Source organism: Pseudoliparis swirei, chromosome 15, assembly GCF_029220125.1.
Source record: "Pseudoliparis swirei isolate HS2019 ecotype Mariana Trench chromosome 15, NWPU_hadal_v1, whole genome shotgun sequence".
In the NCBI taxonomy this organism is placed as follows: domain Eukaryota; kingdom Metazoa; phylum Chordata; class Actinopteri; order Perciformes; family Liparidae; genus Pseudoliparis; species Pseudoliparis swirei.
The window spans coordinates 4,438,386-4,463,859 of record NC_079402.1 but is presented as its reverse complement, the minus strand read 5'-3'; the positions used below and the strand labels follow the sequence as shown (position 1 = coordinate 4,463,859).

The window sequence follows — 25,474 nt, the reverse complement described above, 5'->3', positions numbered from 1 at the left end:
AGACACGTAAGGAGACATGCAAGGAGAGACGCAAGGAGACTCGTAAGGAGACCTCCAAAGGAGACTCATAAGGAGACATGCAAGGAGAGACGCAAGGAGACTCGTAAGGAAAGACGCAAGGAGACTCGTAAGGAGACTCAAGGAGAGACACAAGGAGACTCAAGGAGACTTGCAAGGAGACTCGTAAGGAGACTCAAGGAGAGACACAAGGAGACTCAAGGAGACTTGCAAGGAGACTCGTATGGAGACTCAAGGAGAGACTGTGGCAGCTGTCCCCAATCTGGCCTCGGCTGCTGGCTGGTTGAGAATCAGTCAGCTGCTCTGACTGATTGGCAATCAGTCAGCAGCCGCTTGTATAAAAGGGCAGCAGAGCTGGAGGGAGAGGGAAAGGGAGCAGACGCGTATGTTTGGCGGTCTGCTCGGTGTGCGGTATTTTGCCAAATAAAAGATGTCTTCCGACAAAACCTCTTGCTGTCTGGCGGATCCTTGGTGCTGGTGGGGGAAACCCACGGGTGGCGGCCTCAGGCCTGCTACACTGGAGCCCAACATGGGGCCCCCTGGAACCCAGCGCCTGGAAAGGATGCGGCCAGATCCGGAGGTGGAGCTGATGGACAGCTTGGGCCAAATGCTGGCCAGAATTGAGGAGATGGGGCGGGCACAGGCGGAGGAGAACCGCCGGTTCCTCAAGGCCTTCCTGGACCCGCCGGCTCTGCGGCCGAACCCCGAGACCCAGCACGCGTCGGAGCTGCCGACCTCCGAGGCCCAGGACCCGTCGGAGCTGCCGACTGCCGAGCCCCCAGACCCGTCAGAGCTGCCGACCTCCGAGCCCCAGGACCCGTCGGAGCTGCCGACCTCCGAGCCCCAGGACCCGTCGGAGCTGCCGACCTCCGAGGTCCCGGACCCGTCTGAGCTGCCGACCTCCGAGGTCCCGGACCCGTCGGAGCTGCCGACCTCCGAAGTCCAGGACCCGTCGGAGCGGCCGACCTCCGAGGTCCAGGAGCTGCCGAGGTCCAGGACACGTCGGAGCTGCCGACCCCCGAGCCCCAGGACCCGGCGGCGCTGCCGACGACCCATGGTCCCCGGCACCCGACGCCGCTACCGACCCCTGATCCCCGGGGCCCGTCCCCATCTCGGCGGGCTTCAGCTCCCCGTTCCCCCGTCCCGGTCCCCCAGAGTCCCCACGTCCCGAGTCCCGGCCGGTCCGGCTCCCGTTCCCGGCCCGGCGGGCTTCAGCTCCCGTCCCCGTCCCGGATCCCAGAGCCCCACGTCCCGAGCCCGGTCCCCAGAGCCCCACGTCCGAGCCGGTCCCCAGAGCCCCTCCTCCGCCCAAGCTCTCATGGGGAGGGAGAGGTTAGGCCGGATGGAGCCCCGGCCTAAATCGGGTGGTGGGGATATGTGGCAGCTGTCCCCAATCTGGCCTCGGCTGCTGGCTGGTTGACAATCAGTCAGCTGCTCTGACTGATTGGCAATTAGTCAGCAGCCGCTTGTATAAAAGGGCAGCAGAGCTGGAGGGAGAGGGAAAGGGAGCAGACGCGTATGTTTGGCGGTCTGCTCGGTGTGCGGTATTTTGCCAAATAAAAGATGTCTTCCGACAAAACCTCTTGCTGTCTGGCGGATCCTTGGTGCTGGTGGGGGAAACCCACGGGTGGCGGCCTCAGGCCTGCTACAGAGACACAAGGAGACTTGCAAGGAGACTCGTAAGGAGACTCAAGCGACGACCCTGAAGTCAAACTGTCACGAGACACCCGAGAGCCTCCTTTGGCCCGAGGAGGTGGAATGCACACCTTTCCAACCGCCTCCGAGTCGTGTGGTTTCCCATGCTGCACCTGTTGCTCCCACAGCAGCCAGCGTACCTGTGAGAAACCCCCGAGCTCAGCAGAGCCGGACAAAGCTCCTCTCTTTTTTCCTTCTTCTCAAAACCCTTTTGTGTGTCCGTGAAGAGCGAGCTCTCTGTCGGTCACCCGAGAGGCCTGTGATTAGCGTACCTGTCCGTTTTAAAGAGACGGTGCCTTTTCTGCGCCGGGTGCTTGATGGTTGAGTGGAGTGTATTCACGGGCCAAAGGGTAGGCACGTTTGAAGGGGTTGGGGGGGTTGTGGGGGGCGGGTGGTCTTAACGACTTTTACGAGCGTTAATGCCCGCCCCGCTCGCCATAATTCATCCGGCGAGCTTCACCCCGACTTTATTGCTATATGTTAATGTCCGCGTCGTATTTCCTGCACGGGGAATGACTGAGGGAGTGGCGTTCAACTCAAAGGATTAAGGCCTTGGCTCAGCAGGAAAAAGAAAGCAGCTGCTGATGCTCTGACACACACACACACACACACCTTAATGAAATGATTGCAGTGGGTTTACAAGCAATAATGTTGTGACACCGCATGAGTGGGCGTTCTAGATTGTGCTAATAAAGGGGCCTAAAGGCTGAGGCTAGGCAATGTGCTATGCTTTTCAATATTGTCAACAGATTGATCCCGCTATGTATCTTCTACTTAGCCAAAGCCCAATATAGTATTACTCTGCACTGTTGTTTTCAAAATCCTGTACGTACGTGGAGAAATACGCCGCTAAAAATAGACCCAAACCAATTAACTGGAAACTTCAGTTTAAGTAACGTTTGCCAAAAACTACAAATGACAAAATGTATCTCTGGGAGCCAAGTTCTACGTATTCAGTGGGGAATTGAGGTCAAGACAAAGAAGTAGGAAAATAGTGAAAGATGGATGTAATGCATTGTTGGCTTTTTGACAATAAGAAAATTATAGACCAACACCAGAACATATCATTAAATAGTTCTAAACGGAACTACCTGTACCAATATTCTATGTTTTTTTGGCCGTGAACTGGGAGAAGCAAATGGAGGATAATATGATATGTTGTGATCAAAATCTAATAAGCAGCTAAGGAAATAGTCCCCGTGGTTAAATTTTTTCCCCAAATCCATCTCTATGTGTGTTGTATTTGTACACCGAGCTGTGAGAATCATTTTTTGGGTCTAACATAAGAAATGACATGCATCGGTAACTTCTGCAGTGCCACTTGTGTCCCGTAGAGTCGCCCGTGAAACAGTTGGTGGTCAAATGTAAACGAACGTACTAATTGTTTTGCATAATAAAATGACAAACTTCTCAAGTCGATCTTTTGATTGCTTATTTCGTGTGAGCATCGGTATAAAAAAGAAGCAAAAGTGAACTCACACAAGATCGAGAAAAGTTCAAAATATTCAAAAAGGAGAGGAGATTGTGGAGCATCCTTATCTTTAATTTACCTTCTGACCGACAAACCCACCCAACCCCATTTCTATTGTCCCTTAAGTAGCTATAAAGTTGGGAAAATCCAACTCCTTGCACACAGCTCCAGTTAAATAGTTAAACCCCCATCCCCCACACCTTCAGCCTGACATACCTGATCAGGTGTGAGGTCAAAGGTCAGGGATGTCGTCTGTGTACAGATTATAAAGCCCTCTGAGGCAAATTCAGAATTTGTGATATTGGACTAGACAAAATAAACTGAACTGAATACTTGATATCATTGGAAACGTCAAGATCTCCATTAGAACATGAAAAAAATCTAAAGTGGAATGTGTAACGGCTCGTGTAACAGCAGGTAAGCAGAGTAAACTGCATTTTGTCACCACCCGAATTCAAATAGCCATTGGAGGAAGTTCACCAGGTTGAATTTCTCGTCCGGCAGCTCCGTGGAAAGAAAAAAAAACGCCTCGGGACAAAAGGAACATCGGAGCCACCCAGACATGCTTTCCTTTTGTCCACGCTAGTCCCATTGTTTGTGACTTTAAAAAAGGATAACAAGAGCCACACAAAAGGTATTCCCGATCCATTGAGGACCTTTTACCCCGCGAGCTCCCTTTGTTCTTGGAGCTGTGAGCAGAAAGCGCACAATGGACGGTGATGATGCATAGGTAGAGTCTAAGCTCCTTTGAAAAGCAGAGACCGGTTTGGAAAGGCCACAACAGGTGTAAAGGTGTGCTATCGAATGTACTCTGAGACTCTCAGGTACATTCTTTTACTTGAAGGAAGCGGACTGAAGCGCGCCATAATCGTCCTCATTCAGACTGCTTTCCACCTTCCTGATTATTGTTCTAATGGCGATTGATTGAGGACAGAATGTGTCTCAGTTTTGGTTTGCGACTACAAGTCTAAGAGTCAGAAAAACAACAATTTCTTTTCTTTTCTTGCGTCGGTTAATTACCTCGGGTATATCTTTGACATTGCTGTGCAAATTGTTTTTTTCCCTGCCAACACATATGCTTAATAAAGCATGCGTACGATAGCATGTCCTCATGATGTTTGACACGGCGAGTCTTCATTAAAAGGTGTTAGAATCCCACTCGTCTATTCACGTGACATGACCACTGCGTAAACAAGTTTACCGTATAGAAGAAACAATTATATCACGTAAAAGAAAGCCCCGTTTCAAAAATAACCCTAATTATACATTTCATGTATGGAAGGCAACATGTAGAGCAACATGTCAAACACAAGGTCTGCCACGTCATTTTATGTGGCCCCTGATGGCTTGAAAGTCATGTGATCACCTTTTCTTTTTTGAAAAAATAAACTTTTATTTTGAAAGTTTCAAATTAAATGGGTTCAAGTTATAATATTAGATCAATATTCTTATGTATAATATTTCTACACTCAAATAAACTATAATCAAATGCAAAGACAGTTATTACCTTCGCATTGAAAATGCGGAAGGTTATGTTTTGATCGCCGTGTATTTATTTATTTATTTATTTGTATGCGTGTTCCTCGCATAACAAAAAAAAAAGTTTTTAACCAAATCGCATGAAATTTGGTGGGATGATTGGTTATTATCCGGGGACCATTTGATTAGATTTTGGGATAAATCGGGTCACGGTCAAGGTCATGGAAAGGTCAAAATCTTCTTTTTACCATAGCACGGTCAATTTGTATCCAATTGGCATGCAACTAATGCCAAAATGTTCATAACTCAATGCCCAATCTTGTGATATGCGAAGGTATGCGCTCTACCGAGTGCCCGTTCTAGTTTAACTATATGTTCGGGAGTAGTTTCTCCAGTTTCGGTTACACTGGCCCTTTAAGAGGCAACCATGATGCTGAAGTGGCCCACGGTGAAAATGAGTTTGACTCTCCTGATGTAGAGCGTCACAGTGAACAGCAGGGCTGCGCGGAACATCACGATGATCATTGGTCGTGAGCCTCGACGGGGAACGCTTACCCTCATATTGTGGGTGGAGTCGAGGCGCGTAGGCCCCGAACCTGATCAGGACGGGGATATCGAGGCCCCGTCGGATCCATTCGACCACGTGCAGGGAGGCCGAGGGCTCGTCGGTCGTCGGCTCCGATGGAGGGAAAATACAGTCCAGCTCCGCCGCGCCGCCGACCTTTCCACGCACCTCCGGCCTCGCGCCTCCGGCGGCCCCTGAGCGAGAGAAATGACTCGTTAGTGACGGTGAAAAGATGCTAAATGTTCTTATCTTATGACGGAGATACTTACAAAATAGGCAAAGAAGTGCCACCCCTGTGAAAGTCTGCAAATGTGATCTCGCGGACCCCATATCTGTCGCTCACGCAACCTGCAGCATGTTCAATCTGTTGGCAAAAAAAAGAGGCACAATTGTCACAATCACATTACTTCCTTGGCCGGGGCGCGCAAGAGGGGAGCCATCTGTGACAGATTTCTCCCAAACTTAAAAAGGCTGCAGCAGAGCTGCCGCTTCTGTCATCATTTTTCTTTTACAGACAGGAAGGAGAGGAGCGCGCTCAGATAAAAAAAATTGTTATGCAGCTTTCAAATTACTGGAATTAATTCCACATCATTACACAAATAAGCAGAGCTGCCGAATGCTGCCAAAAAGAAAATACTAAATCCCCGCCCCCTATATCCTTTTTCCGAATATACGTCATGAATGCCACATAAATCTCTTTTCGAGAGTCACGTGCGGAGCGACATCTAAGTGTTTTATTTAAAGCACATCAATGGAGGTATTCGGGCTACAGCAGCCGGGGGGACTCAGGACTCGAGGAGGGAGATAAATTGCGAGGCACCGAGGAGGGCGACTGCATCTCAAGGAAACAACACCTGCTTCAATTTAGATCGGATGTGGAAACCAAAATTCAGACGATAGGTCGGATTTAAGACCCCCCCCCCCACACACACACACAAACAAACACACAGGCCATTTACAGCGGGCCGCTGCAGCTGCTGCTGGTTAAGGTCAGATTTGAAGAGCAACGGTTCCTCCGCACACCGAAAGGCAAACATCGAGAAGCGCGGGCGTGCGGACGCTCGCTCGCTGTTCACACGTGCGGCGAAACACGCCAACTGTGCCTCGAGCGCCGCGCGGCTCATTCGCGGCGGGCAAAGCGAGACCGTTGGGAGCTTCTGTGTGGAAAGTATGGCGAGTGATGCTGAACGATAAACTACCAACGCGGAAACAGGAGCACAAATATTGGCAACCGCTGCAGAGATGGCGTCATTCTAGTGTGTGGGCCAACCCTGAAAGATAAGGCCTTTACCTTTACACATGGGGGGGGGGGGGGGGGCAAAGGCCGAGTCCTATTGACCCAACGTAGTATCTGGTCTGCTGTCTATCTGTCTGAGATGAACTGTTGTAGAGCCGAAACTACAGTCAGCTATTTCACCCAGTTGAGTTACACGGTGTATAAATGCAAGGCTTTTATTTTGAAAGGGATAAGCGTAACCAGTGAATCTGTAACGCTACATTGTAACGCTACATTGTAACGCTACATTGTAACGCTACATTGTTACGCTACATTGTAATGCTACATTGTAACGCTACATTGTAACGTCACATTGTTACACTACATTGTTACGCTACATTGTTACGCTACATTGTAACGCTACATTGTTACCCTACATTGTTACGCTACATTGTAATGCTACATTGTAACGATACATTGTAACGCTACATTGGTACGCAACATTGTTACGCTACATTGTAATGCTACATTGTTAAGCTACATTGGTACGCTACATTGTTATGCTACATTGTAATGCTACATTGTAACGCTACATTGTAACGTCACATTGTTACACTACATTGTTACGCTACATTGTTACGCTACATTGTAATGCTACATTGTTACGCTACATTGTTACGCTACATTGTAAAGCTACATTGTAACGATACATTGTAACGCTACATTGGTACGCTACATTGTTACGCTACATTGTAACGCTACATTGTAACGCCACATTGTTACGCTACATTGTAACGCTACATTGTAACGCTACATTGTTACGCTACATTGTTACGCTACATTGTTACGCTACATTGTAACGCTACATTGTTACGCTACATTGTTACGCTACATTGTAAGGCTACATTGTAACGCCACATTGTTATGCCACATTGTTACGCTACATTGTAACGCTACATTGTAACGCTACATTGTAACGCTACATTGTAACGCCACATTGTAACGCCACATTGTTACGCTACATTGATACGCTACATTGTTACGCTACATTGTAACGCTACATTGTAATGCTACATTGTTACGCTACATTGTTACGCTACATTGTAACGCTACATTGTAACGCCACATTGTTACGCTACATTGTAATGCTACATTGTAAGGCTACATTGTAACGCTACATTGTTATGCTACATTGTTACGCTACATTGTAATGCCACATTGTTACGCTACATTGTTACGCTACATTGTAATGCTACATTGTAACGCAACATTGAAATGCCACATTGTAACGCTACATTGTAACGCAACATTGTAACGCTCTATTGAAACGCCACATTGAAATGCCACATTTTAACGCTACTTTGTAACGCAACATTGTAACGCCACATTGTAACGCCACATTGTAACGCAACATTGTAACGCAACATTGTAACGCTATATTGAAACGCCACATTGAAATGCCACATTGTAACGCTACATTGTAACGCAACATTGTAATGCAACATTGTAACGCTACATTGAAACGCCACAAATAAACACTACATTGTAACGCTACATTTTAACGCCTCATTGTAACGCCTCATTTCAATGCCTCATTGTAACGCTACATTGCAACACTACATTGTGACACCACATTGTAACGCCTCATTGTAACGCCTCATTGTAACATCACATTGCAACGCTTCATTGCGACGACACATTGCAATGCCACATTGAGTTAAAGGCTTAAATTGATCGGAATGTACAAAAACCAAAAAGGTCAATAGTAATCGAGGTACATAGTTTTATTGAGTAAACTTTACTCAAAATAAAATGATATGTATTTATATATATTTTCGGGATTTACTTCTATTTTATTCAAATGAACTTCAAAAATATACCTAGAGTTAGATACTTTTATTTGGGGTAATCACTTACCTAAATAAAATATATCCCACAAAACCTTTTTTGTCAGCGCACTGACGACTGTCGTGATGAATGTAATCAAGTGAAGAAAAAAAAGTTATATAATAATAATACAAATGTATACAGTGCTTTTCTTGGCACTCAAAGATGCTTTACATAGGGCATAGACACACATCATATATGACACTTTCCCTCCCTAAAAATGTGGTGGAATGGAAGCAGGGAAACGTAAAGAAGGGAAAGAAGAGAAATGGTTCTTAATACTTTGGCAAATGAACGTGGAGCCAGTGGAGACTTCACTCTTATGAAACTGACGTTCCAGTTTGATTGACAGCACCTGGCTGCTCTCACTTCCTGCTGTTCCTTGAACGCCACCTGCCACAAAGTGCAACACAACACATCTGTTCAACAACAACACGTCGGCAGTAGATTAAGACACGATGCACGATGGGCAACATGTTATGCAATAATGACATCATTCAAGGCCTGAGTGTTTTAGCACTACTGCATAATTTAATTCAAGGGTCATATATTAGTCTTTGTGAACTAGCTTGAGCATAGTTGCTATGGTTACATGTGCGGGTAATGCATGTTCAAAAGGGTCCGTTATTTTAAAAAAGTCGGAAAAGGTTGACTTTAATGGATTTATGTGGTCATATAATGATGTCCTCTCTGCACTTCCTGAGTGTGAGTGGTATGAACACCCCCCCCCCCCCCCCCTCGTCCCAGCGCAGGCCATATCTGCCCTCCCCGGGCCTTTTCTTCTTCTTCTTCTTTACATTTCATGACTGGTGCAAAGTCTGAACCCGGTGGTAAACAATGACGCATGCTGTCAACAGCTGCAGCGCCTTGTTCCAACACACTCCCATGCTTCAGCAAACAGGGCGCCATACACACATTTCTGACAGAATCAAAGTGAAAAAGAGAGAGAGAAAGAAAGAAGTCCCCGATCGGCTGAACGCCATCTCTTCCACAGACTTTGCGCTGCCCTTCATGCAAAGCAGCACAGAGCTCATCCAGAACGAATTAGGCAGGCTGAGTGTTTACCGAGACCGCGCCGGGCGAGCCAAGGCCTTCGTCATTGTGATTGTTGTTGTTTTCTCACCCTGGCATGGACGAGGGCAATCGAGGGAGGGGGGGGGACACAAATTATGACCGAGCGGCGTCTGGCACGTGACGAACAGGCGCTCGGCATCTTCTCCCGGCTCCTCGTATCGACTGCCTCTCGGGATGAAAAAAAAGTGGCGCCGACGAGGATGGGGCGCCGTGTGCGACGGCGTTTGGCCGTGTAACCGATTAATGGAAATATAACGCGACACTTTGGGGGCTCTGCGCCTCCGGATGCAGACGCAGCCACGAGGGGATGAAAAGAAAACGCTGTTTATGGTCGCATTGCTCTGACGAGGTGAGACTTATTTTGTTGCGTCTGGCGAAAATAACAAGGCAATAAAGTAGAAAGTGATAAATTAAAAAAATAGAGAGAGAAAGGGAGGGAGAGAGAGATGGAGAGAGTATCTTTCAATATAGTTATTTCTTTCTTATTATTATTATATTCCATATGAATTGTATATGTTTTGTGTTGCTGTGCATATTGATTTGAATTGAGAGAGAGACAGAGAGAAAGGGCGGGAGAGAGAGAGAGTTTCTTTTTAATATAGTTATGCAAGTCCTATTATTATTCTCCATATGAATTGTATATGTTTTGTGTTGCTGTGTCCTGACGCTTTGGCAATATTGTTGTGTGCAACATTGATGCCAATAAAGCCTCTTGTGTAGAGAGAGAGAGAGAGAGAGAGGCCAAACACAGCAAGAGGAAGGATGAGGCAAAAATAAAAAAAATTAAAACAGCAGTATTTTTTTTCCGCCATTTAAACATGAACCAAGAAACTCCGCCACGGCATCACGGAGATGGTCTCCGGACGCGCGCGTCACCCACCGACATTGACAAAGACTGAAAAAACACGGTGACAGCGCGCCGCGCGGCATTCTGGGAAATGTTCAAAAGCCCGAACAAACGAGCCGGTGCAGCTCGACGGCGGGAATCAGCGTCCCGGCTGGCGCAGATTCATCAGCTCGACTGGACATAGAATCTTCAGCAACGGGCGTCTGTGTTTTTGCCATTTTAATCTGCGGTGGGGGTGGGATGGAGGGGCTGCTGATTAATCGCACACACACCAACAGATGTGCCTCCTCTTTCCACTCACCACCACTTGAAGGTAAAAGATTCCAAAAAAAGGGCCCCCGGCTGTACAATTGTTTCTTGATCAAATTCTCCGAACGTGTCCTTCGCGATGGGCTCAGGTGCTGCTGAGAGCTACCGGTACCGCGTCCTCTGGGGAACCGCTCAGTGGGTTGAGAGTTTCACGGCTGTTTGGTTCTGCCAAAAGACAAAACAAAGAAGAAGATGGTGTTTCTCTTTTACTCTAAAATCATAATGGATTCCTGAAGAAGCAGCGTATGAAGTGGATTCATATCGACTCTTAGACAGCAGTAAAAAAAAGAAGAATGCAGGATGGGAAAAGGATGATGGAAAAAAGAAAAGATCCAAATTCATCAATTTGGATCTTCTTTTTTTTACGCCTTCACTCATTGCTTCCGGCAGCTACAATACCCACAATGCAACTCAACCGCTGACAATTCAATCACAAAAGCTCTGGTGAGCTTCTTTCTAATTCCAATATTATCCCAAATTCAAAAGTCAGGGATGTCGTATGTGGACAGATTTTAAAGCCCTCTGAGGCGAATTCGTAATTTGTGATATTGGGCTGTATAAAATAAAATAAACTGAACACTTGTCGTCTTCGATCTAAACCGTCGTCTCTCGGGTGAAGCGATTCATAAAATGTTAAGTTTTTTACTAAATCCCCTCTAAATCCCCACATTGGCATCGTGTGTAAATATATGCTTAACACCCTATGAATGGACTAATGGGGGGGGTCATTGACTTGGCACTTCTTGCATTCTACAGGTATTCATCGCATAACCACACACTTAAAAGAAAAAAGTTCATTGTTTCTGATCAATAACATTTCAGAAAACCGCGTCTCTCACGATTTTCCAAAGCCGTGGGCGAGGTCTTCCAAATGTAGGATTTTGGCCGACACCCCACTGTTGGCCCTCTAAAGATGTGATATGAGATCAAATGTTATCGATATATATATATATAAGAGAGTCGTGAGAAGGCTTGACGAGTTAACAGCCACTTCTGATATACGGTGTGTGGTTAAAAACAAATAAAAGAGAAGTACGGCTGGAACATTGAGGCCTTGTAACCGCCCGACAGCTTGAATACTTCATGATCAGCTTTTGAAGGAGAATTCAGTGATTGTAAAGGTTTGAAATGTCCTCGTAAAGGCTTGGAGACATGACCCTGTACTTTACGTCCAACACAATGACTTCACCTGCACACAAAGCGCCCAGAGTCTCACCGTCAGCCGAGATGCTTATTGAAGTCACGTTGTCAAGAGACGTCTGAAGAGGAAGCGCTCGCTCGCTGGCATTCACCCCGCTGTAACCCACCTGTGCAGCACGAGACTTTAATGTGATTAAGTTACTCCAGTGCTAAAGTCCCCACCCCCTCCCCCCTCCCCCTCTCCCTCTCCTCACTCTGTGGGTGTGCATTTTGAATTTTCTTCGTAGTACTACGCCACTCAAAAAAAAGCCAGGTTTTCCAAATTCGAACAAAGGCATTCCCATCACAATAGGAACCCTTAATAAGAGGAAATAGCACAGAGGGAAGAAGAAGAAAAAAAGAAGATTACAAATAAAGAGACTTCCACTGTGTGGGGGAATCATGCATCTCTGCACTCGGGGAGTACGAGCATCAGGTATCTTATCTGCTAATCAGACAGCGGGGTATTGGCAACTCCAGACGGAAGCCCCGATCTATAATCTGGGAAATATGCTTGAGTCGCACACGGCGGAGAAACTAAAAAAAAAGCAGAGGTGGGGAGATGTCACCGTTATCGCGTATCACAAAGAGGCGACATCGAAGTCTCTGCCCTTAAAGTCTTGACGCAGACCAGGTCCAAGTCAAAGCAGATGATTTCCATGTGGAGGCAGAATGGTTCAGTACACAAAGGCCGGTGCCAAGTCAGGACGGATTTAATTGCACCTCAAAAAAATAATTATACTGTGAAAGTAGATTTTCAAGTACGGGGAAAAAAGTCCATATTTATGACAGAAACTTGAATCCCAATCCATTAAATGTAGATTATGATACCTGTGTGCAATTATGTGTAACGTCTGAGTCGAAATGTTTTTGCTTTTTAGCTTTCAGTTTGTTGTTGTTGTTGTTGTTTACATCTCAGTCTTACGGAATCATCTGCACTTTCACCGCCACACGCGGCGCTCCCCAAAGAGATGGGGCGATGCGATTGGCTGTCGTCAAGTTGATTCAAAGCGATTACGTCGGGGGGGAAAACGAAGATCTTTTACGACGACAACAGCTGAAACTCAAGATTCTGGCCACGCAGAAGCACATTTTTGTACCTTTGCTATTCTCTCATGGTTTGAAGTGGGTGGGGCTCACTAGTCAAAGAGTGATGACGCACACGTGCAAACCAATCAGCGTTTGGCAACATTTGAATCCGATCAAACCCACATTGTACCGAAGAATGACTATCGGTCGACTAGGACTATCGACTAGGACTATCGGTCATGACAACTAGTTTTAACCATGACTATCGGTCAACTAGGACTTTCATGATAGACTTTGACTATCATGACCATTGGTCGACTAGGACTATCGGTCATGACAACTAGCTTTAATCATGACTATCGGTCAACTAGGACTTTCATGATAGACTTTGACTATCATGACCATTGGTCGACTAGGACTATCGACTAGGACTAAAGCTTTAGTCATGACTATTGGTCGACTAGGACTATCGGCTAGGACTAAAGCTTTCGTCATGACTATTGGTCGACTAGGACTATCGGTCATGACAACTAGTTTTAACCATGACTATCGGTCAACTAGGACTTTCATGATAGACTTTGACTATCATGACCATTGGTCGACTAGGACTATCGGTCATGACAACTAGCTTTAATCATGACTATCGGTCAACTAGGACTTTCATGATAGACTATGACTATCATGACTTTTGGTTGACTAGGTCTAAAGCTTCAGTCATGACTATCGGTCAACTAGGACTATCAACTAGGACTAAAGCTTCAGTCACGACTATCGGTCAACTAGGACTATCAACTAGGACTAAAGCTTTAGTCACGACTATCGGTCAACTAGGACTATCAACTAGGACTAAAGCTTCAGTCATGACTATCGGTCAAATAAGACTATCGGTCATGACAACTAGCTTTAATCATGACTATCAATCATGATTAAAGCTAGTTGTCATGACTATCGATCGCTTCAATCATGACCAATAGTCATAGTCGATCAATAGTCATGACTAAAGCTTTAGTCTTGACTATCGATCGACTATGACTTTAATGCCTATCAGTGGACTATGACTATCGGTCATGACAAAAGCTTTAATCATCATGACTATCAATCGACTATGACTTTCATGATAGATTATGACTATCATGACTATCATCGACTAGGACTATCGGTCATGACTAAAACTTTAATTTTCAATTATATTCAGTTTATTTTGTATTGCCCAATATCACAAATAAGTAACACATTTGCCTCAGAGGCCTTTACAATCCGTACACATACGACATCCATGTCCCAGGACCCAACATAACCCCAGGACCCAACATTTACTCATGACTATCGGACTATGACTATCGGTCATGACTAAAGCTTGGTAAATAAAGAACTTCCTGAATATTTGGAGCCTACGGTTCCAGAGATTAGAAGGCCAATACTTTGTCACGAAACTGTCCGTTTCATTGCAGTTTTACAGAGACTCTGGATGCGGTTAATCCATCCGAATGAATAATATATTCTAATATTCTAGTTGTCTAACCTCCATTGTGAACGAACACAGAGTCTGCTCTGGGACTCAGCATGCAAAAACACTGGCGTGGGCTCCCCAGAGATTTGCAGGTTGTAATTTGCATCTACTTTCAGACTGCTCCAAGTGTCACTCGTGAAGTGTTTTCTGGCTCCACATGACTTCTCCCTCACAATAAAAAGTATTTTCCACTTGGTTGTTGTAAACATTTCTTGGGGGGGGGGGGGGTAACATTGTTGAAAAACGCATGCGGTCGTTTGGCACCTCGGAAAGCGCCATCAAACCAGAGATGGAGTTTGAAATGATATAATGAACCGTGTCTGGGGGAAGTTAGGAGAATATTTTCTCTCGTAACCAGTGAAATGAAAAAAGACTCTTGTCACAATACAACGTCAACAGCACAGAGATGACTGTGACATTATGGGGTTGCCTTGACATACTGTTTTCAGCTCCTTATTTTAAAAAAAACACCAATGACTAAGAGCATTTTGCCATTTTAAGAAAATTACATAATCTTTTTCATTCTATTTTTAGAGCCTTGAGTGTTATCTGAAGTGATAGGATTGCCAATATGTGCTGACATCATGAAGCCAAGCCTCCAGACATCTTATAACCATGAATTCACCAAGGTTTTAAAGGCTCCAAAGTCTATCCTAAATAAAATAAATTAAAAATTGTTGCATCGCCATTCACTTTATTTAAACAACGAAGGCCACAGGGGAAGAACAAAACAACATTAACACAGACTTAACCATAACTTCCTTACACACAATGCATAACCCTTTGAGATTCAGAGGGGATTTTACCCTCGGACCATTAATTTTTCATCCTGCTACGCTGCTGGAAGTCAGACACATTTCAGACTCATTGTAGGTATTCGTGTTATTATTGCTGGTCCTACCTGTATATCGGTTACCGGCGGCCGCTGAGAGATTTCCTGTTTGCTTTGACTTGTTAGGTTTAAAAAAATAAAAATAAGCGCATCCTTCGTCCGTTCCTCTGTCTCCAAACCTGCAGCGGCCTCACGGACCTGCGGGTCACTCTGAGGGAGGCGGAGCTCGGAACTCCGAGGGGCCGCAAATCACCTGAAATACGAGCGTCAAGTCTTCTTCTTCTTCTTCTTCTTCTTCTTCTTCTTTTACTTTGTCTTTTTCTGCTTGTTCCGGTTCGAACCCCCGCCGGCAACAGGTGTTCGTTCCCCCTCACAGGTGACAGCGTCGCGTTGACCCACTTCGCTCTGAGCTTCCAGAGTCCAACCCTCCATTACCTCACTCCTCCTCCCTCCTCACCTCACCCCTCCTCCTCCTGTTGCGTTCAAAGACCACATTAAACCAGTTACCGCCGCGGCCCTTTTAAGCCCTTTTAATGATTAAACCGGTGCAGATTTTAAATATAAGAGTTTTGTTTACGCAGGCAGAGGATGAAAAGGAGATTTATTTATTTATTTGTATTAGCCCTGAATCCCCCCCCCCCTCCCTCCCTCCCCCTGATGGCACCCATCTCAGCGGTATAGCCACAAGAGGGTGTCCTTTACCTGGTGTTGGCGACCAAATCCCAGAAAGAAGTCCTTGGAATAAACATGCATGTTGATTTTGACTATATTATTCATAGATGTTAAAAAAAGAAATGTCTATAAATGATGACCATAATACAGAAGGGGTTGTTTATGTATTTCTCTTAACAACAACAACACAACAAGTCCAACAGATGAAAATAGATGTGGGTTTTGTTTTCTTTTCTCATCCTTTGATTCGATATTGACAAGGAAAGAAATGTAACTTTCTTTCTTTTGTGTTTGCGTTGAGTTCAAACATATTTTACTACCACGCAGTGATGCTGGTGGAGTTAATCTCAATGCTGATGAATTGGCGGTGACACCATGTACATCGGGTTCAGACATAAAGGGCAGAGCACTCTACATACATATTAACATATTTTCATCGACTGCACTGGAAAAACATTTCTCGTGAGACGGCGCTTCCTGCAGATGATGAACTTTGATTTCTTTGCCGTGTGTGTCGATGTGTTTCTGTGACACATTATTATGATTCTACCCCAGAAATGAAGTTTCCTTGTTCCCTTAAAATGGGAAAATTCCCAAATGTGTCTCCATCAGAATCATCACGAAGAATCACACGAGATAAAACATTCAGATTTCAACTTTTTATTTTATATTTGTTTTCTGAATCAAGCATGTGCGTGTAAAAATATCTCTTTCTTTGATATAAAAAAAAAAAAAAAGGGCTGAGAATATGAACAAACAGCAAATACTTTATACGGAAAGTAATACATTCCAGTCAAAAAAAAGGTATTCAATCAATCTTTGGGATAGGACTGCAAATATAAGAATCCTACGGTAGAAATACAGCCCTCCTCCTCCTCCTCCGACAGCTTTGCATAAAATCATATGGACTACGATCAAAAATAAATATTTGTTTAAGCTGTGCAAAGAACCCAAAAGCAGTCTCGGTCGCCGAGGCCGTGGACTTTATGGGGGACAGGAAGTCGAAGGCATCCGCGTGGTCTCCCCTCCAGAAGAGCCCCCGCCACTCGTCCTCGTGAGGCGTTCTTTGGCTCGCCGGTGGTCATAAAGTGTTTGCCACATTTTGCTACATTCAATTTGGGAAAACTCAAAGCGAAACAGCAGACAGTCTCAGGGTATACAGAGTGTGAGAGAGAGAGAGAGAGACTCTCCACCGACCCATGCTCAGTCGCCGAAGTCGGGGATGTCGTCGTAGGAGTATCCGCGGTAGCCCTTCGCGGCGTAGTAGGCGATTCTCAAATGGTAAAACCCGGGAAGGAAGACGAGCAGCCCGATGATGATGACGGGGATGGTACGGTCCGGGTGCTGCGGGGACATAAGAAACAGAAGGGGTGGGGTGTTAGGAGTGAGAGTGTGTGATGAGGAAGATTTTTCTCTGTACTTCAAAAGCTTGGGAGGAATTTAATCGATTTCGGGTGCGAATCAGACCCCCCCCCCCTCCCCCCTGTTTACTGACAAACATCAAACGCGGGCCACCCGCACTCGGTGCACCGCGTGGGGTTTTTAGGCGTTCTTATTTCCAGCTCGCCTGCCAGAGCGACACAAACGATCTCCCGCCGGGGGAGGCGACAAGGGGGCGCGGTGCGCAGGAGGACGTGATGACTTCATCGGCCTGAGATCTGGGTCCATGCAAATCATCCAGTCGTCTCACACAAAAGGAGAGGGAGGGGAGGTGGGTGGATGACACAGGTGGTTCATTTCTCCGCCACCAGATGGCAGACTTGGGCACCGAGTGTCCGCGGCCCTCTCGGAGCTGTCAGCTTATTGAGGGGGACAGTTTCTTCTCTATTTTTTTTTATTTTTTTAGTAAATCTTGACATAAGGGTTTCATACTTTTTTATTTATTCATGTATGCATGAGCCTTTAACCACATGCCGTGGTGTGCCCAGTTGTCATGGAGACGGCTCACACTCTAACTGGTAAGTGGACCTTGTGTTGGGTTTTTTGGTTTTTGTTTCTGTTCATTCTGTATTCTTTTTTGTTATCTTATGGAGGATAAACTCAAAGTCTTCTTCTGTGATCCTGGACTATTATAAAAGTGTGTGTGTTTCAACGAGGGGGTTATTTCCCCCCTTCTCCTCCTCTTCCTCTTCTTCTCGTAATTATTCTCCACCTCCTCCTCCTCCTCTCCTCCCTCCCTCTCCTCCTCCTCCTCCTCCTTCTCCTCAGTGATCCGTGTTGAAGACCTCGACGTGGCTCCGGACAGGCACCTCACTCTCTAAAGCCCAATTCCCCCAAAACATGGAAACAACTTTCATTCAACCCTAAACTCCTCCCACACCGCCTCCCCTCCAGCCTCCCCTCTCGCCACAGCTTGAACCTCGTGTAATGTGCCGTATTAGAGATGCTATTTCAACTCGCGTGGGCTAATTGGCAAGTCGACTGTTCAAATGCTGCGATGGCAGATCCAATGTTCTGCGAATACAATCTGCAGACTGGGGGGGGGGGGAAATAACACACACACACACACACACATTCACATTCACATTAACCTCCCACTGGTAAGTACAAATACAATATGTGCCGGCGTAGAGTCAGGATGCTAGGAAGCGGAAAGCGCAGCAGGGGATCTCGGCCCACGCCTTCGAAAACATTGCCCGTCGTATACAGAGCGCGGCGAGCACGAGGCCGCCGTCGCGTTGCCACGGCGGCAGCTCAACGACAGATATGTAAAACAAAAACGAGAGTCAATTACTGCACGAGTCGACAGATCCTGACGGCCGCGTTGCCTCGATGTCGATGTGTGGAAACGAGGGCTGGAGTGCGGTCGCTTGCCCAAAGCTGGCCTTCGATGGTCAGATTGACGCCTCGTTTACTTCTCCTTTGATCGGATAGCAAATGTAAAAATAAAAATAAAGAATCTTTCATTGAGGCCATGCTTATTGTTTAGCATTTGGTCGCTTGCAAACAAACACAGATTACGTCCCAACTCGATGCTGGTACTACAACTCTATTTTTGTAATGTAATGGCACCAGGACCGTTTCAAACCGTCCAGCCTGGAGACAGACGAGGAGGATCAGGGGTCTGAAGACTGTATATGGCAGGGCAGCGGGGCCTCTGAGGTGTGTGTGTGTGTGTACGTTTGGGGTGGTCCAATAGAGAGGGATATTTTCTTCATTTTTGGGTCATATTTTATGTGTTTACCTTGACCCACTTGTTTAACGGAGGAACAAATCATCATTGTTTGATGGATTTCATTCAGAGGTGCTTGGCGACACATTTTGGATGAAATCAAGTAAATCAAATAAAACTGGAAACGTAGACAAAAGAGTATCTCTCGTTCACATAGAGGAACAACAGAAACATAGATTTATCCGCCAAGCGGGAGCAGCCGGGCGGCTCAGACGGAAACATTTTACTCACAAATGGATTTTTGTCAGGAGAACGAGCCTGACGGGGTATTTACTGACAGTTATAAGGAACCCAGACATCGTGGGGGCCTCACGTTAAGCTCTTCTGGCAACCGAACAAGAAAAACTGTATTTAAATTGTATTTCTACCAGCGGGACGCGGTTTCAACTGTGGTAGTTTCAACCGCAGTGGCAGTGGATCTGGACGTGAGACGGATGGATGCGACTCGCCCCAAACTCACCTCGACCTTGATGGTTTCCGACAGAAGCAGAGCCCCGAGGATGATCAGCAAGGAGCCGATCAAAAACAGGAATACAGCCAGCGCGATCGCCTTGTACGGCACCGCCGGCGGACTTTTCTTGAACTGGAAAGCATTGAAATATTGAAGAAAAAGAAAGTTGAGTTGTTACCTTCGCATTGAAAATGCGGAAGGTTATGTTTTGATCGCCGTGTATTTATTAATTTATTTATTTGTATGCGTGTTATTCGCATAACAAAAAAAGTTTTAAACCGAATCGCATGAAATTTGGTGGGATGATTGGTTACTATCCGGGGACCATTTGATTAGATTTTGGGATCAATCGGGTCAAAGGTCAAGGTCATGGAGAGGTCAACATCTTCTTTTTACCATAGCACGGTCAATTTGTATCCAATTGGCATGCAACTAATGCCAACATGTTCATAATTCAATGCCCAATCTTGTGATATGCGAAGGTATGCGCTCTACCGAGTGCCCATTCTAGTTCTCTTGTTTTTTTGTATCGCAGCAGAAACTGTAGGTATGTACTTCGTGAATATAACGGTAACTAATTGATGGCTATTAGAATCGGTATCTCACAATAAAAAATACAAAAATATATGAGCCAGTGTTGACCCCGAACAAATACTGGTAGCAGGCAAAAAAAAAAAATTGTATCAGATGTGTTCTTTCACAACTAGGAGCTGGTATAATGTCTCGGGTTTAATCACGAAGGCTTTGGCGTCTCACCAGGAAGTCATTAATAATATGGACTCATCTCAGATTCATTGGCCGTGGTCGTAACCGGGGGTTGGCAATGAGGTGGTCAGCGGAGCGCAAGGGACACGCCTCTCACCTGCAGGTCGATGTAGCCGTCGTCATCGGCGGCCAGACGCGAGTACTTGACCTTGTTGTTGGATGTTCCAGCGCCCAACATGTTCCCCCTGGTCGCCTTCATTAAAAGGAGCTGTGTGGACGGGGAGACAGAGAGGTGATCGATCAGCATTATTCCACAATCACACACACACACACACATGCTGATCTGCCCCGGAGGGACTCAGAGAAGTTGTGATCTGATCCTCCTCAAGGCCAACTGTTGGAGATATTTGTTTCTGTAAATAGTCGCACTTGAGCGCCCTCCCCCTGCAGACTAAAATCCAGGAATACAATTTTTTTTTTAAAGCATTGTTCCTCCATTAACAGAGAAACGGATGAGCTTTCGGAAATATTCTGTCGCTTTGCCGGCAGGCGTCAAGTCAACGTGCCACGGAGCTTTTTTGGGATGGGGATGAGCTCTGGGGTTAAGGCTACTGGGAAGTCGCGGGGGATTTGGCATAAATGGAGGAAAGTGCTCACAGAATGAGCTCTTCTGGAGGCCTCCAATATTATCTGTGAAGAACACATGCGGCCTTGAACGAGAGCAGAAGCAACAAATACGTGGGAGGGTGTTCATTAGTGTTTCGTCGGCTTGGTTTGAAGCGAGGCGGAAAACCTTTTGCGCAAACACTTCTCAGAAAAGATAGAGCAGCATTCCTCCTCCAAGAGGATGTTCCCCGATTACTTGTTTGTTAAAGGTGCTACAGACCTGTATGAACTCACTGACAACATGAAGAGGCCTGCAGGACATTCACAATTCTAGGTGTAAATGTGTTATTTGATAAATCAGAATTTCAGGAAAGTTTATAATTTACTTTCTGAATTACGGAAGAATTTATGTGAATGACAGACGCTCCCTGGACGTCACGACAGCAGCAGGTGGAAAGCAACGAGCTGCATTAGCCACATCACGTAACATCAAGTAACATATCGTAACATATCGTAACATCACGTAACATATCGCAACATCACGAAACACATCGTAACATTCCGTAAAATCACGTAACATATCGCAACATATCGTTACATACGTAACACATCGTTACATACGTTAACACATCGTAACATACTGTAACATCACGAAACACATCGTAACATTCCGTAAATCACGTAACATATCGCAACATCACGTAACATATCGCAACATACCGTAACACATCGTAACATTACGTAACACATCGTAACATCACGTAACATATTGTAACATCACGAAACACATCGTAACATTCCGTAAAATCACGTAACATATCGCAACATATCGTTACATACGTAACACATCGTAACATACTGTAACATATTGTAACATCACGAAACACATCGTAACATTCCGTGACATCACGTAACATACGTAACACATCGTAACATACTGTAACATATTGTAACATCACGAAACATATCTTAACATCAAGTAACATATCGGAACATCACGTAACATATCGGAACATATCGGGTCTTCTCTCACAGGCTTGACGAAGAAGTAGAAGAAAAGAAAAGACAAAAAGGCCGAGCGGAGGATTACTTTATGCGCCAACTCAGCAAGTTCAACCGGCCTCAGGAGCCGCAGATCCAATTTTACACTGCAACGATTCGGGTCCGTCCTCTGAACATGCATCACTGCGTGGTCTCGGATCAGCCGCCGTACGGGACAGCAGGGGGAGTGCATAAAAGAAATCCATGGTGACAGGACAGGCGCCCCCCCCCCCCCATCCCATCGCCAGACCCTTCACACTCTGGCCACAAAGCAGTTCCACCTCGTCCCGTCTGGTAGGAGCCGCACGCCAGGCGATGGACACTGAACACAAACTGTGCAATGACGCTGCAACGCCAACGTCCGCTGTACCCCTCGATTACAGCCTATATATCAGAGTAAATACCGGGGGTTTTTAAAAAAAAAATATTATCATCACTGTGAAATATGTTTACACACTGTATGCAGCCTTCTGTCGTATCCGCCTACATTAATCATTAAAACATGTATTCCAAACCGTATTCTTACTGTTTACACATTTCATTGTGTTGTGTGTAAGCATCTGTTTGTGTTTGGCAAAATGTACTAGTTGCATGCATCTAATATACATTTGTTGATATTCTTGGTTCCTCATACACATTACAATTCCACACACACACACAGATATGCTATGGTTTTAAATACTGATTTTAATATAAATTATTGATAGACAATGCAGGTATTTTGTGTTTCTACACCATAATTATTCCCTTGAAGCAGCTTTTTGAGACCACTACATGGGGATGAGGTTGCTATACAGGACTGTCTCATAAAATTAGAATATTGTGATGAAGTTCTTTATTTTCTGCAATGCAATTAAAAAAACAAAAATGTCATGCATTCTGGATTCATTACAAATCAACTGAAATATTGCAAGCCTTTTATTCTTTTAATATTGCTGATTATGGCTTACAGCTTAAGAAAACTCAAATATCCTATCTCTAAATATTAGAATATCATGAAAAGTATACTAGTAGGGTATTAAACAAATCACTTGAATTGTCTAATTAACTCGAAACACCTGCAAGGGTTTCCTGAGCCTTGACAAACACTCAGCTGTTATAAATCTTTTTTTTTACTTGGTCTGAGGAAATATTAAAATTTTATGAGATAGGATTTTAGAGTTTTCTTAAGCTGTAAGCCATAATCAGCAATATTAAAAGAATAAAAGGCTTGCAATATTTCAGTTGATTTGTAATGAATCCAGAATGCATGACATTTTTGTTTTTTTAATTGCATTACAGAAAATAAAGAACTTCATCACAATATTCTAATTTTCTGAGACAGTCCTGTATAGGTCAAATCACGTGACCTTCCATATGGCTAATTACTGGCTAATAATAACACGTCGCTTCAGTGCATTGAAAACATAACGCAGCGGAGTTGTTGTTTTTTTGTCCGGCAGATTTCACGAGTCACGAGATGCTCGCTCAAGCCGCTTTGTTTACCTCTGAGCTCAACCCTAATTCGCCGGAGCATTAGCCTCTCAGAAGTTACGCCATTAAACTCCAGCTAACGTGACGCGACGCGACGCGAAGGGGTTCAGGTAAACACCTCGTCTCTTCCCGTCGTTCACCTCTTACCTTCACGCAGGTTTAATTGGCAGCTACCCGCCGCGGACTGCTCCCCTCCGGCGCCACAACCACTTCGTTTCCATTGAGAGAAATCCGCGTCAACTTCCTTGTTTTCGAGAATTGCGCATGCGCACAGATATTTTTCACTCTCCGACCCATGTCCTGTTGATAGATAGATAGATAACACAACACTTGTTCACTTTTAAGCCATTGATGCCTGTGCTTTATGTTTTATTTATTCTTATTTATTTTAAAACGTCTTGTTTTAAATTATAATGTCCTGTCTTAATGTTGTTATACATATTTTTACCTGTTACTGCTGTATTGACTGATGAGTCGCCAACTTAATTTAGTTGTATGTTTTTACAATAACAATAAACATCCTTACTTAATATAGTTAGATAACACAACACTTGTTCACTTTTAAGCCATTGATGCCTGTGCTTTATGTTTTATTTATTCATATTTATTTTTAAATGTCTTGTTTTAAATTATAATGTCCTGTCTTAATGTTGTTATACATGTTTTTACCTTTTACTGCTGTACTGACTGATGAGTCGGCAACTTAGTTTTGTTGTATGTTTGTACAATAACAATAAACATCCTTACTTTATATAGTTAGATAGATAGATAACACAACACTTGTTCACTTTTAAGCCATTGATGCCTGTGCTTTATGTTTTATTTATTCTTATTTATTTTAAAACGTCTTGTTTTAAATTATAATGTCCTGTCTTAATGTTGTTATACATGTTTTTACCTGTTACTGCTGTACTGACTGATGAGTCGCCAACTTAATTTAGTTGTATGTTTTTACAATAACAATAAACATCCTTACTTTATATAGTTAGATAGATAGATAGATAGATAACACAACACTTGTTCACTTTTAAGCCATTGATGCCTGTGCTTTATGTTTTATTTATTCTTATTTATTTTAAAATGTCTTGTTTTAAATTATAATGTCCTGTCTTAATGTTGTTATACATGTTTTTACCTGTTACTGCTGTACTGACTGATGAGTCGGCAACTTAGTTTTGTTGTATGTTTGTACAATAACAATAAACATCCTTACTTTATATATTTAGATAGATAGATAGATAGATAACACAACACTTGTTCACTTTTAAGCCATTGATGCCTGTGCTTTATGTTTTATTTATTCTTATTTATTTTAAAACGTCTTGTTTTAAATTATAATGTCCTGTCTTAATGTTGTTATACATGTTTTTACCTGTTACTGCTGTACTGACTGATGAGTCGCCAACTTAATTTAGTTGTATGTTTTTACAATGACAATAAACATCCTTGCTTTATATAGATAGATAGAAAGATAGATAGATAGATAGATGAATAGATACTTTAATAATCACGCAAGCAGAAGTTGTTTCGTTACAGCTAGTAAAGCAATATTAAATATAAAAATGCACAATATATACCAACAAAAATAATAGAATAATCTTTCATTATCTGCTGGAGGCGGATGAGTCTGGAACACAGACTGAGGAAGTACACAGGCGTTCATGTCCAAGTTGTCTGTCTGTACTTTGGTCAATAGGAGTTCGTTTTTATTCGGGAAGAATGGCATTCACCTAATTGAAAGTACAGAGAAGAATAACACATAAAGGATTTATAATCAAAATAGCCCAAATCACCATAATGTTGTCGCTGTAGGAATGGTTACATATGATCATTGGATTGTTATTGTGAATGAAAGTCATTTCTGTTGCAAGGTGTGTATGACAAATAGGTATATCTTGTATCATTATCTGGAAAAGTGTAAAAGTGTTGTTACATTCTACCAACAAATTGGGATTAGTTTATTATCACAAACTTTATTCCATCACTACAATAATAACAACAAGAAATAAATGAAACCCGACTGGTTCCAATACCCAGTCATTGCGACACTGTTACATCAATATAATGAACAGAAATCTTAATTGTGGGATTTGTCTCTCCTCTGTCCTTACCTAGGCCACTCTCCTCTCCACGGTCCTTCACATGTCTTTCAGAGAATTACAGAATATTGAAAATATTTGAAAATGTTCAGCAAAGCTCAATTTAGTTTGCTTTCTTTTTAAAATAACCTCAGCATGAACTGT

The 25,474-nt window shown here is 44.1% G+C and overlaps 2 protein-coding genes across 6 annotated transcripts in view; both read right to left on the bottom strand.

The window, feature by feature from the left end:
- The window catches only part of igsf9a (immunoglobulin superfamily, member 9a), a 53,132-nt gene extending 37,646 nt beyond the window's left edge, over positions 1-15,486 (bottom strand). The window contains exons 1-4 of one of the 5 annotated variants that reach the window (XM_056431973.1): positions 15,181-15,486; positions 10,554-10,726; positions 5,498-5,592; positions 5,219-5,422 (exon numbers count right to left, since the gene is read on the bottom strand). In XM_056431973.1, coding sequence (XP_056287948.1) covers positions 5,219-5,422; positions 5,498-5,558 — 265 coding nt within the window. In that variant the 5' untranslated portion in view covers positions 5,559-5,592; positions 10,554-10,726; positions 15,181-15,486. Of the gene's footprint in view, positions 1-5,218; positions 5,423-5,497; positions 5,593-8,613; positions 8,965-10,553; positions 10,727-15,180 lie in introns of those variants that run through there. The other 4 variants (XM_056431976.1, XM_056431972.1, XM_056431974.1 and 1 more) reach the window with 4 other exon arrangements.
- Positions 15,487-16,427: 941 nt separating this feature from the next.
- On the bottom strand, positions 16,428-23,467 carry LOC130205269 (transmembrane protein 230-like). Its single transcript, XM_056432524.1, has 4 exons — positions 23,379-23,467; positions 20,269-20,379; positions 19,416-19,538; positions 16,428-17,127 (listed from the first exon to the last, which is right to left on the bottom strand). The coding sequence occupies exons 2-4, from the start codon at positions 20,368-20,370 to the stop codon at positions 16,987-16,989; spliced, it is 366 nt and encodes a 121-aa protein (XP_056288499.1). The 5' UTR covers positions 20,371-20,379; positions 23,379-23,467; the 3' UTR covers positions 16,428-16,986.
- Positions 23,468-25,474: the final 2,007 nt, after the last annotated feature.